Below are 18,615 nucleotides of genomic sequence, written 5' to 3' on the forward strand. Positions count from 1 at the left end.
AGAGAGCGGAGAGAGAGCAGCGAGAGCGGAGAGAGAGCGAGAGGAAAGAGAGAGGAGAGAGAGAGCAGAGAGAGAGAGCGCAGAGAGAGAGCAGAGAGAGAGAGCGCAGAGAGAGAGAGAGCGGAGAGAGAGAGAGAGAGAGCGGAGAGAGAGAGAGCGGAGAGAGAGAGAGCGGAAAGAGAGAGAGCGGAGAGAGAGAGCGGAAAGAGAGAGAGCGGAGAGCGAGAGCAGAGAGAGAGAGCAGAGAGAGCGGAGAGAGAGCGCGGCATTGTATGTGTACTGCACGTGGCAGTCTCTTGGATCAGAGTTCTTCCACAGGAGAGAGCGAGAGCGAGTGATACAGAGAGAGAGATATACAGAGAGAGAGAGATACAGAGAGAAAGAGATACAGAGAGAGAGGAAGAGAGCGAGAGATAGGAAGAGAGCGAGAGATACGGAGAGATGGAGAGGAAAATAGAGAGGGAGAGTAATAGCTGGAGAGTATCTTGTCATTTCTGCTCTCTCCACTCGCTCTCTCCGCTCTCTCTCCCTCTCTCAGCTCTCTCTTCCTCTCTCTGCTCTCTCTCCCCTCTCTCTCTCTCTCTGCTCTCTCTCTCTCCGCTTTCTCTCCGCTCGCTCTCTCTGCTCTCTCTCTGCGCTCTCTCTCTGCTCTCTCTCTGCGCTCTCTCTCCGCGCTCTCTCTCTATGACATGCAAGCAGTTCTGTTTTTTAAAATCGGCTGTATAGAAAGCCACATCAACAATAAGTGATGCAGTATTGGTATTTTTAGTGATAGGCGATTTGGTGGCATGGACACACACAATAACAAAAGCTCATACCAGGTAGAAAGACAAAACTAATAATATATTTACAGTAATAATAGAATATGCAACAAGAGATGTCAGTTTCCTTAAATCTTTAATGTAAACAGCAGGTTGAGGGGCTTTCAGACCTAGATACGAACATCTGAAGGTATTAAATAATAAATCATATTAGAAATATCCACTCATGATTCGCTTTTAAATAAAATGTACATGAACCTCCAAATTTTGACGGCCACATAGATCTTGAAAACAAAACAAGTTCCCTTTATTAAAAACACAAACATCCCCAATACTGTCTACTTGGCAGCAGCACAAATATCACTACATTACACCATCAGCATCACGAAGATCTTTATTTATTTATTTATTTTGCTCAATATTGCTTCGGAATGTTACAGCAGTCGCAATTGAGCCTGATCGAACGGTATCAAGATGGAGGAAAGAGACAGGTGTATGTCTCAGGAAGCATGTAGCTATTAAAGTTGTGTGTTTGTTTGGGCTAAGCCAGTGTGTGAGTACACAGTATGCTCAAAGCAGCCGTGATATGGGGATAGAAGGCTTCAGGAACTTCAGAGGCAGTTTCCTATATTGTATTACAGTGCCAGGTTTGAGAACAACACACTTATTGTAACAGTCTAAAGACAGTATGTGAAGTATGGAGTAAGATACCTGGGAGAAAAACTCAAAATATACACTTCATCATCTTAAATACACTTGATCCTTTCTTCCTCTCAGAAACATTACCGTGCCACATTAACATTGCCACGTAAATGTAAAACAGATTCTGTGTCTGAAATAGCACCCCATTCCCTACATAGTACACTACTTTATTCCCTATATAGTGCAGTTCTTTTAATCCTGGTCAAAGGTAATGCACTATATAGAGAATAGGGTGCCATTTAGGACACACCCAGACTGTTGGAGATAAAAACTTAACGTCCCTCAACACCTCTTTACAGTCTCTTTATGAAATGAGCCATCTCACATCCAACGGCCTGTCAAAAGTCAACAAAACAAAACATCCAAGCGTTTATCAAAGAGCTTTTCAACAACAAACCCCAAGCAAATGACATACGCTTCAGTGAAGGAGTGAAGAGTGAGCAGGTTTTAAGGTGAGAGGAACACTGTGACGACATCTTGGAGAGTGACGACCAAACAACAACGTTTAGAGACCATTGAGCCCGTTAGAAGAGCATGTTTGGTTTAGGACCCAAAGGACCCATATGGATGCTTCCTGGTTTGGTCTCCATGGTGATGGGATGGTTCAGTCAGTGGGTCGCAAAAAGTCATTAAGTGCTGCAAACCTATTAAAACGCACCCTTTAATTAAAAAAAGAAGTTTAGCAAGAAGGAAGGAAAATTGTTCAATATAATCCTTTTTCTGTCGCTCATCATTTCATCATAATTTTTTTATTTTCCATTTTTTCCAGTTGCCGTTTTAGAAAAAAGAGAGTTGGTTGGTCCAGTCCAGGTGCTAAGTTATTTTGAATGGTTGGTTAGTTAGTTGCAGTCATAAACAAAGTCATAGTTGCTAGGTTCTTTGGGAATGGGGGGAGGGGCCTCTGGGATCTGGATGTTCTCCAGGTCGAGGAGGCGGAGCTTCATCTCCATGGAGAGTAGGGTGTCCATGTCTGACTTGGTGAAGTCACTGGTCATCTCCTTCCCCAGGAGGGCGTTCAGACCGTCCGTCCACACACAGTACTGAGGAGAGACAGGAGAGGATAAGTACGTGTACATACAGAGACAGACAGACAGACTGACTGACAACGCGCCCACCCCTGCACACACCCATAGCAGTGTATTAACATAAAGTGTCCTATGTCATGCTGGAGAATGGACGACCTCCACTGACTTCCTCTCAGTCCATCTGTGAAAGCTGTCATTGGCTGGGTGACCGTGCCAGCTGCCTAGTGCTTACCTCATGCTTGTCCGGAGCGATGAAGTTTAAATACTCATCTGACTCATAGAGGACGGAGAAGGCCAGCTCCTGAACCTCCTGTAGCGAGAGAGAGGTAGAGAGAGGGGGAGCAAGAGGAAGGGGATGGGGAGAGAGAGAGAGAAAAGGAGGGAGTTCAAATGTAGCACTGTCACTAACATGCTAATGAGCCGCTCCTCTCCTCTCCTCCAGTGTGTGCTTCCCTCCCGCTTTGACTCTCTAACACATTCCCTCCCCAGCCACTCCAACACCAGATGTCTTGGCTGTCGTGTGCCGGCGCCACCTGCTGGGTGCCAGGGGACAGAGCATATCGAGCAGGGGTACAGGGTACGAGCAGGGGTACGGGGTACGAGCAGGGGTACGGTTGGGGGACAGAAAGGCACTTTGAGACATACTGTTGTCCAACACTAGATATTGAAATGCAGCCTAGGTCTGTGACTGCTCTGCCCGGGGCCCAGAGAGGGGACTCCGCTCGTGTTCCCATTCACACAGCCTAAACTTGGCCTAGGACACAGCCTGCCAGTCAGCCAGTCAGCCAGCCAGCCATCCAGCCAGTCAGCCAGCCAGTCAGTCAGACAGCCCTGTAGGCCCATTCTTCCAGAAAACCATATTCGCCAACAAAGTAATAAAGGTCCAGGTGAGAGAGGATCGGTGCTCCTTTGTCTTCCAGAACATATTTGCAGGACCTAATCATTCAGCGTTGGCAGAATGTATGGGTTTCTAACCAGTACTGAGAACCTAGAGGCTGGGCCTACGTACCTGCTCCAAGGAAGGGCTAACAATTATTTCATCTTGGTTAAGACGTCTATACATAGAAGATAGAGGGATTTGGGATTAACTAGGCTGACATGTCAACAGCCACCTTAAATGTGGGTTAATATTCCTTGATATTGTGCTGGCTATTATTTTATCATATAAGACACAGATACACTGACATACAGTGCCTTGCGAAAGTATTCGGCCCCCTTGAACTTTGCGACCTTTTGCCACATTTCAGGCTTCAAACATAAAGATATAAAACTGTGTTTTTTTGTGAAGAATCAACAACATGTGGGACACAATCATGAAGTGGAACGACATTTATTGGATATTTCAAACTTTTTTAACAAATCAAAAACTGAAAAATTGGGCGTGCAAAATTATTCAGCCCCTTTACTTTCAGTGCAGCAAACTCTCTCCAGAAGTTCAGTGAGGATCTCTGAATGATCCAATGTTGACCTAAATGACTAATGATGATAAATACAATCCACCTGTGTGTAATCAAGTCTCCGTATAAATGCACCTGCACTGTGATAGTCTCAGAGGTCCGTTAAAAGCGCAGAGAGCATCATGAAGAACAAGGAACACACCAGGCAGGTCCGAGATACGGTTGTGAAGAAGTTTAAAGCCGGATTTGGATACAAAAATATTTCCCAAGCTTTAAACATCCCAAGGAGCACTGTGCAAGTGATAATATTGAAATGGAAGGAGTATCAGACCACTGCAAATCTACCAAGACCTGGCCGTCCCTCTAAACTTTCAGCTCATACAAGGAGAAGACTGATCAGAGATGCAGCCAAGAGGCCCATGATCACTCTGGATGAACTGCAGAGATCTACAGCTGAGGTGGGAGACTCTGTCCATAGGACAACAATCAGTCGTATATTGCACAAATCTGGCCTTTATGGAAGAGTGGCAAAAAGAAAGCCATTTCTTAAAGATATCCATAAAAAGTGTCATTTAGAGTTTGCCACAAGCCACCTGGGAGACACACCAAACATGTGGAAGAAGGTGCTCTGGTCAGATGAAACCAAAATTGAACTTTTTGGCAACAATGCAAAACGTTATGTTTGGCGTAAAAGCAACAGAGCTCATCACCCTGAATACACCATCTCCACTGTCAAACATGGTGGTGGCAGCATCATGGTTTGCACCTGCTTTTCTTCAGCAGGGACAGGGAAGATGGTTAAAATTGATGGGAAGATGGATGGAGCCAAATACAGGACCATTCTGGAAGAAAACCTGATGGAGTCTGCAAAAGACCTAAGACTGGGACGAAGATTTGTCTTCCAACAAGACAATGATCCAAAACATAAAGCAAAATCTACAATGGAATGGTTCAAAAATAAACATATCCAGGTGTTAGAATGGCCAAGTCAAAGTCCAGACCTGAATCCAATCGAGAATCTGTGGAAAGAACTGAAAACTGCTGTTCACAAATGCTCTCCATCCAACCTCACTGAGCTCGAGCTGTTTTGCAAGGAGGAATGGGAAAAAAATTCAGTCTCTCGATGTGCAAAACTGATAGAGACATACCCCAAGCGACTTACAGCTGTAATCGCAGCAAAAGGTGGCGCTACAAAGTATTAACTTAAGGGGGCTGAATAATTTTGCACGCCCAATTTTTCAGTTTTTGATTTGTTAAAAAAGTTTGAAATATCCAATAAATGTCGTTCCACTTCATGATTGTGTCCCACTTGTTGTTGATTCTTCACAAAAAAAATACAGTTTTATATCTTTATGTTTGAAGCCTGAAATGTGGCAAAAGGTCGCAAAGTTCAAGGGGGCCGAATACTTTCGCAAGGCACTGTGTACTATATTTAAGCAATAAGGCCCAAGTGGGTGTGGTATATGTCCAATATACCACGTTTAAGGGCTGTTCTTAGGCACAACACAACGCGAACCCTGGAGGTGCCTTATTGTTATTATAAATGAATAAATGTTTTGCCATACCCTTGGTATAAGGTCTGATATGCCACGGCTGTTAGCCAATCAGCGTTCAGGGCTTGATCCACCCAGTTTATAATGTCATAAGACACAGCCAGACTAACAAATACTGTACGGTCATAGACACACTGACAGACACTATTATAAACTCAGCTAAAAAAGAAATGTCCCTTTTCAGGACCCTGTCTTTCAAAGATAATTCGTAAAAATCCAAATAACTTCACAGATCTTCATTGTAAAGGGTTTAAACACTGTTTCCCATGCTTGTTCAATGAACCATAAACAATTAATGAACATGCACCTGTGGAACGGTCATTAAGGCACTAACAGCTTACAGACGGTAGGCAATTAAGGTCACAGTTATGAAAACTTAGGACATTAAAGAGGCCTTTCTACTGACTCTAAAAAACACCAAAAGAAAGATGCCCAGGGTCCCTGATCATCTGCGTGACGTGCCTTAGGCATGCTGCAAGGAGGCATGAGGTGGCAGGTAACCTAGTGGTTAGAGCTTTGGGCCAGTAACCGAAAGGTTGCTTGATTGAATCACCGAGCTGACAAGGTAAAAATCTGTCGTTCTGCCCCTGAACAAGGCAGTTAACCCACTGTTCCCTGGTAAGCCGTCATTGTAAATAAGAATTTGTTAAATTGCAATGTCTGTACTGTGAGAGTGCTACAGGACGGACAGCTGACCATCCTTGCAGTGGCAGACCACATGTAACAACACCCGCACAGGATCGGTACATCCAAACATCACACCTGCGGGACAGGTACATGGTGGCAACAACAACTGCCCGAGTTACACCAGGAACGCACAATCCCTTCATCAGTGCTCAGACTGTCTGCAATAGGCTGAGAGAGGCTGGACTGAGGGCTTGTAGGCCTGTTGTAAGGCAGATCCTCACCAGGTAACAAGTCGCCTACGGGCACAAACCCACCGTCGTTGGACCAGACAGGACTGGCAAAAAGTGCTCTTCACTGACGAGTCAAGGTTTTGTCTCACCAGGGGTGATGGTCAGATTCGCGTTTATCATTGAAGGAATGAGCGTTACACCGAGGTCTGAACTCTGGAGCGGGATCGATTTGGAGGTGGAGGGTCCGTCAATGGTCTGGGGAGGTGTGTCACAGCATCATCGGACTGAGCTTGTTGTCATTGCAGGCAATCTCAACGCTGTGCATTACAGGGAAGACATCCTCCTCCCTCATGTGGTACCCTTCCTGCAGGCTCATCCTGACATGACCCTCCAGCATGACAATGCCACCAGCCATACTGCTCGTTCTGTGCGTGATTTCCTGCAAGACAGGAATGTCAGTGTTTTGCCATGTCCAGCGAAGAGCCTGGATCTCAATCCCATTGAGCACGTCTGGAACCTGTTGGATTGGAGGGTGAGGGCTAGGGCCATTCCCCCCAGAAATGTCCGGGAACTTGCAGGTGCCTTGGTGAAAGAGTGGGGTAACATCTCACTTCGGTAACATCTGGCAAAGTTGGCAAATCTGGTGCAGTCCATGAGGAGATTATTTTGGTGTCAGTAGAAAGGCCTCTTTAGTGTCCTAAGTGAGATGTTACCTAAGTGAGATGGCAAATCTGGTGCAGTCCATGAGGAGATTATTTAGGTGTCAGTAGAAAGTCCTCTTTAGTGTCCTAAGTGAGATGTTACTTAAGTGAGATGGCAAATCTGGTGCAGTCCATGAGGAAATGATGCACTTAATGCAGCTGGTGTCCACACCAGATACTGACTGTTACTTTTGATTTTGTTCAGGTACACAATCTTCCATTTCTGTTAGTCACATGTCTGTGGAACTTGTTCAGTTTATGTCTCAGTTGTTGAATCTTGTTATGTTTGCTGAAAATAAACGCAGTTGACAGTGAGAGGAAATTTATTTTTTTGCTGAGTTTATAGGACACAGTCACACTGACAGATACTGTTATATAAGACACAGATACGCTGACATACTGTTATATAAGACACAGATACACTGACATACTGTAGATACGCTGACATACTGTTATATAAGACACAGATACACTGACATACTGTAGATACACTGACATACTGTTATATAAGACACAAATACGCTGACATACTGTTATATAAGACACAGATACACTGACATACTGTTATATAAGACACAGATACACTGACAGATACTGTTATATAAGACACAGATACACTGACATACTGTTATATCAGACACAGATACACTGACATACTGTTATATAAGACACAGATACACTGACAGATACTGTTATATAAGACACAGATACACTGACATACTGTAGATACGCTGACATACTGTTATATAAGACACAGATACACTGACATACTGTTATATAAGACACAGATACGCTGACATACTGTAGATACACTGACATACTGTTATATAAGACACAGATACGCTGACATACTGTTATATAGGACACAGATACACTGACATACTGTAGATACACTGACATACTGTTATATAAGACACAGATACGCTGACATACTGTTATATCAGACACAGATACACTGACATACTGTTATATCAGACACAGATACACTGACATACTGTTATATAAGACACAGATACACTGACATACTGTAGATACACTGACATACTGTTATATAAGACACAGATACACTGACATACTGTAGATACACTGACATACTGTAGATACCCTGACATACTGTTATATAAGACACAGATACACTGACATACTGTAGATACACTGACATACTGTAGATACGCTGACATACTGTTATATAAGACACAGATACACTGACATACTGTTATATAAGACACAGATACGCTGACATACTGTAGATACACTGACATACTGTTATATAAGACACAGATACGCTGACATACTGTTATATAGGACACAGATACACTGACATACTGTTATATAAGACACAGATACGCTGACATACTGTAGATACTGACATACTGTTATATCAGACACAGATACACTGACATACTGTTATATAAGACACAGATACGCTGACATACTGTTATATAAGACACAGATACACTGACATACTGTAGATACACTGACATACTGTTGATACACTGACATACTGTTATATAAGACACAGATACACTGACATACTGTTATATAAGACACAGATACGCTGACATACTGTTATATAAGACACAGATACACTGACATACTGTAGATATGCTGACATACTGTTATATAGGACACAGATACACTGACATACTGTTATATAAGACACAGATACGCTGACATACTGTAGATACACTGACATACTGTAGATACACTGACATACTGTAGATACACTGACATACTGTAGATATGCTGACATACTGTTATATCAGACACAGATACACTGACATACTGTTATATAAGACACAGATACACTGACATACTGTAGATACACTGACATACTGTTATATAAGACACAGATACACTGACATACTGTTATATCAGACACAGATACGCTGACATACTGTTATATAAGACACAGATACACTGACATACTGTTATATAAGACACAGATACGCTGACATACTGTTATATCAGACACAGATACGCTGACATACTGTTATATAAGACACAGATACACTGACATACTGTAGATACACTGACATACTGTAGATACACTGACATACTGTTATATAAGACACAGATACACTGACATACTGTTATATAAGACACAGATACACTGACATACTGTAGATACACTGACATACTGTAGATACACTGACATACTGTTATATAAGACACAGATACACTGACATACTGTTATATAAGACACAGATACACTGACATACTGTAGATACACTGACATACTGTAGATACACTGACATACTGTTATATAAGACACAGATACACTGACATACTGTTATATAAGACACAGATACACTGACATACTGTAGATACACTGACATACTGTTATATAAGACACAGATACACTGACATACTGTTATATAAGACACAGATACGCTGACATACTGTTATATCAGACACAGATACACTGACATACTGTTATATCAGACACAGATACACTGACATACTGTTATATAAGACACAGATACACTGACATACTGTAGATACACTGACATACTGTTATATAAGACACAGATACACTGACATACTGTAGATACACTGACATACTGTAGATACACTGACATACTGTTATATAAGACACAGATACACTGACATACTGTTATATCAGACACAGATACACTGACATACTGTTATATAAGACACAGATACACTGACATACTGTAGATACACTGACATACTGTTATATAAGACACAGATACACTGACATACTGTAGATACACTGACATACTGTAGATACACTCACCTTGTTCTGCTTCAGAGATCCCTTCTCCTTCATGTGAGGACAGTCCTTACCAGTGACCACCGCTTTCATGTCGGCCACGGGTACTATGGGAGGAGGAGGAAGAGGAGGAGAGGAACGGCAACATCAAGGAAAACATCATTTTATCCTCCTCATCAGTTAGTTAGTTTACAGTACATTTTAGTCATTAAACAGACACTCTTATCCAGAGTGACTTACAAGTTAGTGCATTCATCTGAAGATAGCTAGGTTAGAAAACCACATATCACAGTTCTGTTGACATACTGCATCAACTACTAACAATGTCAATGTAAATGTAAATGTAAATGAAGTGTCAGTTGTCTCTTTTTAAAGGAAAACTGACAGTTTGTTTGACCCAGAGCAGTACTGGTGTTGCTACTACTCACATTTTTCCTGTAGAGAGTCATGGGGCACCTCTCCCTGAGGGCTCTCCTCCAGATCTCCGTAGTGCAGGACTTTATGGTTCGGAGACAGTCGACAGTACCAGAACTTATCTATGGAGAGAGGGAGAGAAAACCAGGGTTTAATGCCTAGATCAGTGGATAAAATCAAAAGCAAATCAGTGTATGATGAGGGAGGAAAGGACCAGCATAGAAGACCTACAAACCTGTGAAACAGACACTAATACATCTAGATTCTATACGTACTGTATAGACCAGAACCACCCAAATCATATTGCTGCTGTTTTCTAAAGGCTGCAACACCAAACACCAAAAGCCTAACACTATCCCATATGGACAGTTAGACACAGACAGTGAAAGTGGCACCTGAATCAGGTCAGGTGAGTGATGCTATCATGTGCCTGAGGTGGCTAGCGTTACTGAAGCGCTGGCACTGGGGTGCTATCGCCTGCTGGGCAGCTGGCACGCCTGAGCACTGTGGGCAGGGCTCCCGTAGAGCAAGACCTTTCACTTTATTCTCTACCCGCTCCGCCTTGGCACGTCCCTGGCAGAGCAGAGCTAGGCTGGCCCACGCATGGGCGGCACAGTCAAAATCCTAATTGCTGAGAATAGACATTTGGCAGCAGGGAGGTTGGCTGGTGCTGGTCTGTATGGAGTGGCTGTGTTGTGTCTAGTAGAGAGGTAGAGAGGTAGAGAGAGAGAGCGCGAGAGAGAGAGAAGGAGGAATAAAGGAAGGGAGAGAGGAAGATATCTAGCCTCCAGACAGAATGCTGCTCAGATTGTCTTATTTTATGGGTTGTTGTTTTGTTTCTGTTTCCTCAGCTGTTGGAGATACAACACAGCCATCTGACGCTCATCTCCAATTCACTCCCATTCATCATTCATTTCTCAGCTAACTGACTAAGAAAATCAAGTTTAAAGGCTTTTAGATGCATTTTTGGTACACATAACATGTCATTTTTAACATGCATACAACATAATGGTATGTGTATCCATATTGCTTGTGCTGACTTATATGTAGACATATAAGTATTTGATGTCTGTTCTGCACTTAAAAAGACAGAGGCACTTGACTCTGATGCTGTCTGTCAGGTAGGTACTCAGCTTTAAGGAGAGTTTCCCTAATACTGTCCTGCTGTCTGTCAGGTAGGTACTCAGCTTTAAGAAGAATTTCCCTAATACTGTCCTGCTGTCTGTCAGGTAGGTACTTAGCTTTAAGGAGAGTTTCCCAAACAGGGTCCAGCCTCACATTCAGTGATGGAAGGGAGAAGCCAACTGCCATTTAAGAGCTGTTAGATGAATAGTTAATATGGAAATATGATTTGAGAGGAAGCACTTGGAGAGTCCAGGGTGGAAGTGTGTGTAGATGGGAGGATAGAGGCGGTTGAAGTAGAAATGATAATTCTTCAGTTGTGCTCACTCAGGTACTCTACAGTGTGGTGGCAGACAGCCAACAGCCTTTAGGCCCTGGGACGACAGAGAGAATGCCTTTTAAATACTGTGCTGAGCCAGCTTCCAGCGCTCCTCACACACACACACTACCTTTGTGTGTGTGAGAGAGAGACAGAGAGACAGAGATAGAGACTGAAGAGGACAGAGAGAGACAGTCTGGTCTCGTTGGTGAGATGAAATCTTCTCCGGCTGTTAAAAACGCCACATTATAGCGGTGCTAAGCGATAAGGCCTTTCCCTGTGGTCTCCTCCTCTCTCTTCCCTCTTCCTGCCATGCCGAGGCCCCAGCCACAGCCAATCGGAAGTGTGCAGCTCCACAGTCCTTTACAGGGAAAGGATGAGCAGGCTTCCATTCCACAGCCACAGCTGAATAAAGGACAGGGAGATATGGTCCCAAATGGCACCCTATTCCCTATGTAGTGCACTACTTTTGACCAGGTCCCATAGGATGCAATTTAGGACACAAACATACCCTATGCTTCTACTGAAAGGAGGTTTATTTATTTGACTGTTAATAAAAGCTGCGTAAAATGTTATGGGACCTGGGACGTTACATTGAAAAGAATGTATTCTGTAACCGTCTTTCACCTGAGGCGAGAACGAGCAAAGAAAGGATCCTTTCTGTCCTGAAAACTCAACCTTAATGCCCTCGACGCGAACAAACACCCACAACAAAAAAATAGTCACTGGCAGATACTACAACCACAATTCCCTTTAATACATCCGCAGCGCTGACTAATTTGGGTTCAACGGTTCTGAAGAGTCACGCTAACCGACCTCATGTCCATTCCAGAACACTGACATGACCAGGGGAGAGCTTTAGAAACCGGGCCGGGAATTGAATTAAGGCCGTTCCTCCATTACTGAAATTGATTCACGCACTTCAGAGCAATGAGGCTCTGCGGTACTGTAGAGCTGGGGAGAGAAACTGTTCCAGACAACAAGGGTAAGTCGAGGGCCACACAGCTCAGATATTAGCCAGTCTTGGAAGCAATAGACTGTCTCAGTTAGTTCCAGACACCTGGGGTATTCATGTATTGGCTCATTTTTGGAGGAGTAGCGGTTTGGCATGGTGTGTGTGTGTGTGTGTGTGTGCGTGTGGGTGTGTGACAAAGGCTGCCCAATTCTGATATTTTTTTCACTAATTGGTCTTTTGACCAATCCGATTAGCTCTGAAAAAGATCTGATGTGATTGATCAAAAGACCAATTAGTAGTAGAAAGGCTGCGTTTTCACAGAGAGTTTAACAAAGCAACCCAGACTTTTGAACAGCCTCCAAGGTTACCACTATGGCTCCATCAAAGCCAAAGGAGACTGCCCACTTAGAGAGGAATATGCTGCAGAATACAGAGAGAGCGAGACAGACAGAGAGAAAGAGGTGGTGGTGTGGTGGAGGAAGAGAGCAGATTGATAGAGTGGACTGAACAGAGAAAAGGGACAGTGTGGGAGGGAGGGATGTGTGGAAATAAAGGAGAGAGAGAGTGTTTTAATGGTGTGGTGGGGGTTGGTGAGCTGGCCTGAGAGAGAGTGTGTTTTAATGGTGTGGTGGGGGTTGGTGAGCTGGCCTGAGAGAGAGTGTGTTTTAATGGTGTGGTGGGGGTTGGTAAGCTGGCCTGAGAGAGAGTGTGTTTAATGGTGTGGTGGGGGTTGGTAAGCTGGCCTGAGAGAGAGTGTGTTTTAATGGTGTGGTGGGGGTTGGTGAGCTGGCCTGAGAGAGAGAGAGTGTTTTAATGGTGTGGTGGGGGTTGGTGAGCTGGCCTGAGAGAGAGAGAGTGTTTTAATGGTGTGGTGGGGGTTGGTGAGCTGGCCTGAGAGAGAGTGTGTTTTAATGGTGTGGTGGGGGTTGGTGAGCTGGCCTGAGAGAGAGAGAGAGAGAGAGAGAGAGAGAGAGCGAGAGAGAGGGAGAGAGTTTTAATGGTGTGGTGGGGGTTGGTGAGCTGGCCTGAGAGAGAGAGAGAGAGAGAGAGAGAGAGAGAGAGAGAGAGAGAGAGAGAGAGAGAGGAGAGAGAGAGGAGAGAGAGAGAGAGAGAGAGAGAGAGAGAGAGAGAGAGAGAGAGAGAGAGAGAGAGAGAGAGAGAGCGGAGAGAGCGGAGAGAGAGGAAAGAGAGTTTTAATGGTGTGGTGGGGGTTGGTAAGCTGGCCAGAGAGAGAGAGAGAGAGAGCGAGAGAGAGAGAGTGTGTGTTTTAATGGTGTGGTGGGGGTTGGTGAGCTGGCCTGAGAGAGAGAGAGCGAGAGCGAGAGAGAGAGAGAGAGAGAGTTTTAATGGTGTGGTGGGGGTTGGTAAGCTGACCAGAGAGAGAGTGTTTTAATGGTGTGGTGGGGGTTGGTAAGCTGGCCAGAGAGAGAGAGAGAGAGAGAGAGAGAGAGAGAGAGAGAGAGAGAGAGAGAGAGAGAGAGAGTTTTAATGGTGTGGTGGGGGTTGGTAAGCTGGCCAGAGAGAGAGAGAGTGTTTATTAAAATTTTATTTTACCCCTTTTTTCACCCCAATTTTGTGGTATCCAATTATTAGTAGTTACAGTCTTGTCTCATCGCTGCAACTCCCGTACGGACTCGGGAGAAGCGAAGGTTACGGACTCGGGAGAGGCAAAGGTCAAGATCCATGCGTCCTCCAAAACACAACCCAACCAATGCACATCCAACCCGGAAGCCAGCCGCACCAATGTGTCGGAGGAAACACCGTACACCTGGCGACCTGGTCAGCGTGCACTGCGCCTGGCCCAAGTGCGCGATGAGACAAGGATATCCCTGCCGACCAAACCCTCCCTAACCCGGACGACACTGGGCCAATTGTGCGCCGCCCCATGGGCCTCCCGGGCACGACCGGCTGCGACAGACTCACAGTGAGTGAGTGAGTGAGTGAGTGAGAGAGAGAGAGAGAGACACCCACCTTGCCTCCGGCGGCTGCTGATCTTCCTGAAGCAGGTTCCATCACACAGACGGTTGAGCCTCTGTTGTTTGATAAGCTCCATGATCTCTGGCTGGATCTTCTCCCGCAGCTCCCTACAGACCAGAGAGAGAAACAGTCAGAGACAGAGACCAGTCAGTCACACACACAGAGTGACCAAAACCAGTCTGTCAGTCACACAGACACTCTGAGAGATGGGTTGCGTCAACATAACTTAACAGTTTTTTGTTAGTTGAGATTTAAAAACCAAACTTGAATGAAGAAAGGGTAGATCAGCATTGAGACCAGGGTCTAACTTACAAGGGAGACCTGGGAACATGAACACAACATGTAACACACATCATGTACGATAATAATATCAATACAATATATACAACGAGATGAATCAAAACAAACACAACACTCACAAATCACCTCCCTTAAACTCCATGTAAACTGTCCAATGGAAACCAGCGAGTCTCTCTTTCTTTCTCTCTCTCGGAGGACCTGAGCCCTAGGACCATGCCCCAGGAATACCTGACATGATGACTCCTTGCTGTCCCCAGTCCACCTGACTGTGCTGCTGCTCCAGTTTCAACTATTCTGCCTTATTATTATTCGACCATGCTGGTCATTTATGAACATTTGAACATCTTGACCATGTTTTGTTATAATCTCCACCCGGCACAGCCAGAAGAGGACTGGCCACCCCACATAGCCTGGTTCCTCTCTAGGTTTCTTCCTAGGTTTTGGCCTTTCTAGGGAGTTTTTCCTAGCCACCGTGCTTCTACACCTGCATTGCTTGCTGTTTGGGGTTTTAGGCTGGGTTTCTGTACAGCACTTTGAGATATCAGCTGATGTACGAAGGGCTATATAAATAAATTTGATTTGATTTGATTTGAGTCTAATTTCAAGGTGGGCGAAGGCTATTCCATGAGCCGGTGGCCTAACAACTAAAAAGCATTTCCCCCGGGTCAGTGGAGACCAGCGGGTCCTCCAGAACCAGCCAGTCCAGAGAGTGGGTCTGAAAATGGCTGGATCTCCAATTAATTTGTGAGTTGTGTTAGTAGGGTAGACTCTGAAGTAACCAATGCTGAATCAGAGACTCCCAGCCAACAGAACTATACAATATGCAGTGAATGAAAATTGTCCACCAACGATAAAACGCAGTGCTGAGTGAAAGGTTTTAAAATTATATAACCATAATCAACTACTGGGAGAAGTGTTGCTTGAACAATCTTCCTTATACTATCCAGTCAGGCAGGATTTATTTCTATAGACGAAACCAATCTCAATTTTCAGCCTTTTCTGTCAGTTACAAAGAGATGAATATTACATGTTTTAACAGATAGACCAATGTTACTTATATAAATAGTGAAGAGAACAAGGCAAAAAATAACCCCCTGCGGTGTACCTTTCTTGATATTGAGGAAACTAAATTTAATACCGTCAGTAAGCACACAGTGTTTTGTCCATTAGATAGTTCTTGAACCAATTGCAATATACCTGATTAAGGCCCATTTCAGACAAGCTTTGAACAAGTAAGAAATGGACAACTGTATCAAACGTTATCTGTTACTGTTATTATCTCTCCTTCAACAGGTCAAGAAATAAGGCAGCACAATGACGTGTATAATTTAAACAACATCGACATCCTCAAAGACAAGTGTAGCTGCTGAAACAGTGCTATGTCCCGGTCTAAAACCAGATTGGTGCTCATTACGAATACAAATAGAGGTTAAAAAAGTTTGTCAAGGCAAGATACAGTTGAAATAGGAAGTTTACATACACTTTAGGTTGGAGTCATTAAAAAATTGTTTTTCAACCACTCCACAAATTTCTTGTTAACAATCTAAAGTTTTGGCAAGTCGGTTAGAGGAAGTCGGTTAGAGGAAACAGGTACAAAAGTATCTATATCCACAGTAAAACGAGTCCTATATCGACATAACCTGAAAGGCCGCTCAGCAAGGAAGGAGCCACTGCTCCAAAACCGCCATAAAAGAGCCAGACTACGGTTTGCAACTGCACATGGGGACAAAGATTGTACTTTTTGGAGAAATGTCCTCTGGTCTGATGAAGGAAAAATATAACTGTTTGGCCATAATGACCATTGTTGTGTTTGGAGGAAAAAGGGGGAGGCTTGCAAGCCGAAGAACAACATTCTAACCGTGAAGCACGGGGGTGGCAGCATCATGTTGTGGGGGTGCTTTGCTGCAGGAGGGACTGGTGCACTTCACAAAATAGATGGCATCATGAGGTAGGAAAATTATGTGGATATATTGAAGCAACATCTCAAGACATCATTCAGGAAGTTAAAGCTTGGTCACAAATGGGTCTTCCAAATGGACAATGACCCCAAGCATACTTCCAAAGTTGTGGCAAAATGGCTTAAGGACAACAAAGTCAACGTATTGGAGTGGCCATCACAAAGCCCTGACCTCACTCCTATCGAAAATTTGTGTACAGAACTGAAAAAGCGTGTGCGAGCAAGGAGGCCTACAAATCTGACTCAGTTACACCTGCTCTGTCAGGAGGAATGGGCCAAAATTCACCCAACTTATTGTGGGAAGCTTGTGGAAGGCTAGCCAAAACATTTGACCCAAGTTAAACAATTTAAAGGCAACGCTACCAAATACTAATTGAGTGTATGTAAACTTCTGACCCACTGGGATGTGATGAAAGAAATAAAAGCTGAAATAAATCATTATCTCTACTATTATTCTGACATTTCACATTCTTGAAATAGAGTGGTGATCCTAACTGATCTAAGACAGGGACTTTTTACTTGGATTAAATGTCAGGAATTGTGAAAAACTCAGTTTAAATGTATTTGGCTAAGGTGTATGTAAACTTCCGACTTCAACTGTAGCTCTGGCAAGGCAAGATAGTTTGGAAATTGGACGGTCGTTATCCAAGTCAGCCTTTGTGTCGCTCTTAGGGATAACCCCAGGAATTCTGCAGTAAGTAGTGCAGAAAGATGCAGCAGATAGGGATCAAGTGTGTCAGCCCCAGTGTAATATTATATATTTTTTTACATCGATCTTCAATAAGGCACTTACTTGATCAGAGTAAGGCATATCATGTTGCATCAATGTATTTGATCAATTTGGAAAAAGTCCTCGATATAGCTACATCATTGTCATCTCAGTTGAATTCAACAAAAATTATTTGGTTGGTTTATTTTATCTTAATTTGGGATAGGGGGCAGCATTTTAAAGTTCGGAAAAGCGTGCCCAGAGTAAACTGCCTGCTACTCAGGCCCAGACGCTAATTTTTGCATATTATTAGTAGATTTGGATAGCAAACACTCTGAAGTTTCTAAAACTGTTTGAATGATGTCTGTGAGTATAACAGAACACATATGGCAGGCGAAAACCTGAGAAAAATCCAACCAGGAAGTGGGAAATCTGAGGTTTGTAGTTTTTCAACTCATTGCCTATCAAATATACACTGTCTATGGGGTCATATTGCACTTCCTAAGGCTTCCACTAGATCAACAGTCTTTAGAATGTTGTTTGGGGCTTCTACTGTGAAGTGGGGGCGAATGAGAGCTGTTTCAACCAGGTATCTGACTGAAGGCCATGAGCTGATCACGCGCTTACCCGTGAGAGCGACCTGCATTCCATTGCATTTCTAAAGACAAAGGAATTCTCCGGTTGGAACATTATTGAAGATTTATGTTAAAAACATCCTAACGATTGATTCTATACATCGGTTGACATGTTTCTACCAACTGTAACCAACTGAAAAACTTTTTGAACTTTTCCTCTGAACTTTCGCCTGGACTTGCCCGCGCCTCGTGAGTTTGGATATGTTTGCGAAACGCGCAAACAAAAAGGAGTTATTTGGACATAAATTATGGACTTTATCGAACAAGTCAAACATTTATTGTGGAACTGGGGTTCCTGGGAGTGCATTCTGATGAAGATTATCAAAGGTAAGTGAATATTTATAACGCTACACAGCGGTTGCATGAAGGAGAAGTATATCTATAATTCTGTGCATTATACTTGTATCTTTTATCAAAGTTTATGATGAGTATTTCTGTAAATTGATGTGGCTCTCTGCAAATTCGACAGATGTTTTCGAGGCACAACATTACGC

General features: G+C 43.6%; 1 protein-coding gene across 11 annotated transcripts in view; it reads right to left on the bottom strand.

Annotated features, from left to right (window-relative positions):
- Nucleotides 1-880: 880 nt before the first annotated feature.
- The window catches only part of LOC110496650 (engulfment and cell motility protein 1), a 171,653-nt gene continuing 153,918 nt past the window's right edge, over nucleotides 881-18,615 (bottom strand). For all 11 annotated transcript variants that reach the window (XM_036953429.2, XM_036953433.2, XM_036953435.2 and 8 more), the window contains 5 exons: nucleotides 14,515-14,627; nucleotides 10,162-10,269; nucleotides 9,758-9,840; nucleotides 2,721-2,798; nucleotides 881-2,503 (listed from right to left, as the gene is read on the bottom strand). In XM_036953429.2, the coding sequence (XP_036809324.1) occupies nucleotides 2,303-2,503; nucleotides 2,721-2,798; nucleotides 9,758-9,840; nucleotides 10,162-10,269; nucleotides 14,515-14,627 (583 nt within the window). In that variant the 3' untranslated portion in view covers nucleotides 881-2,302. The remainder of the gene's footprint in view (nucleotides 2,504-2,720; nucleotides 2,799-9,757; nucleotides 9,841-10,161; nucleotides 10,270-14,514; nucleotides 14,628-18,615) is intronic.

Source organism: Oncorhynchus mykiss, chromosome 18, assembly GCF_057628025.1.
Source record: "Oncorhynchus mykiss isolate SJ-2025 chromosome 18, ASM5762802v1, whole genome shotgun sequence".
NCBI classification, from domain to species: Eukaryota; Metazoa; Chordata; class Actinopteri; order Salmoniformes; family Salmonidae; genus Oncorhynchus; species Oncorhynchus mykiss.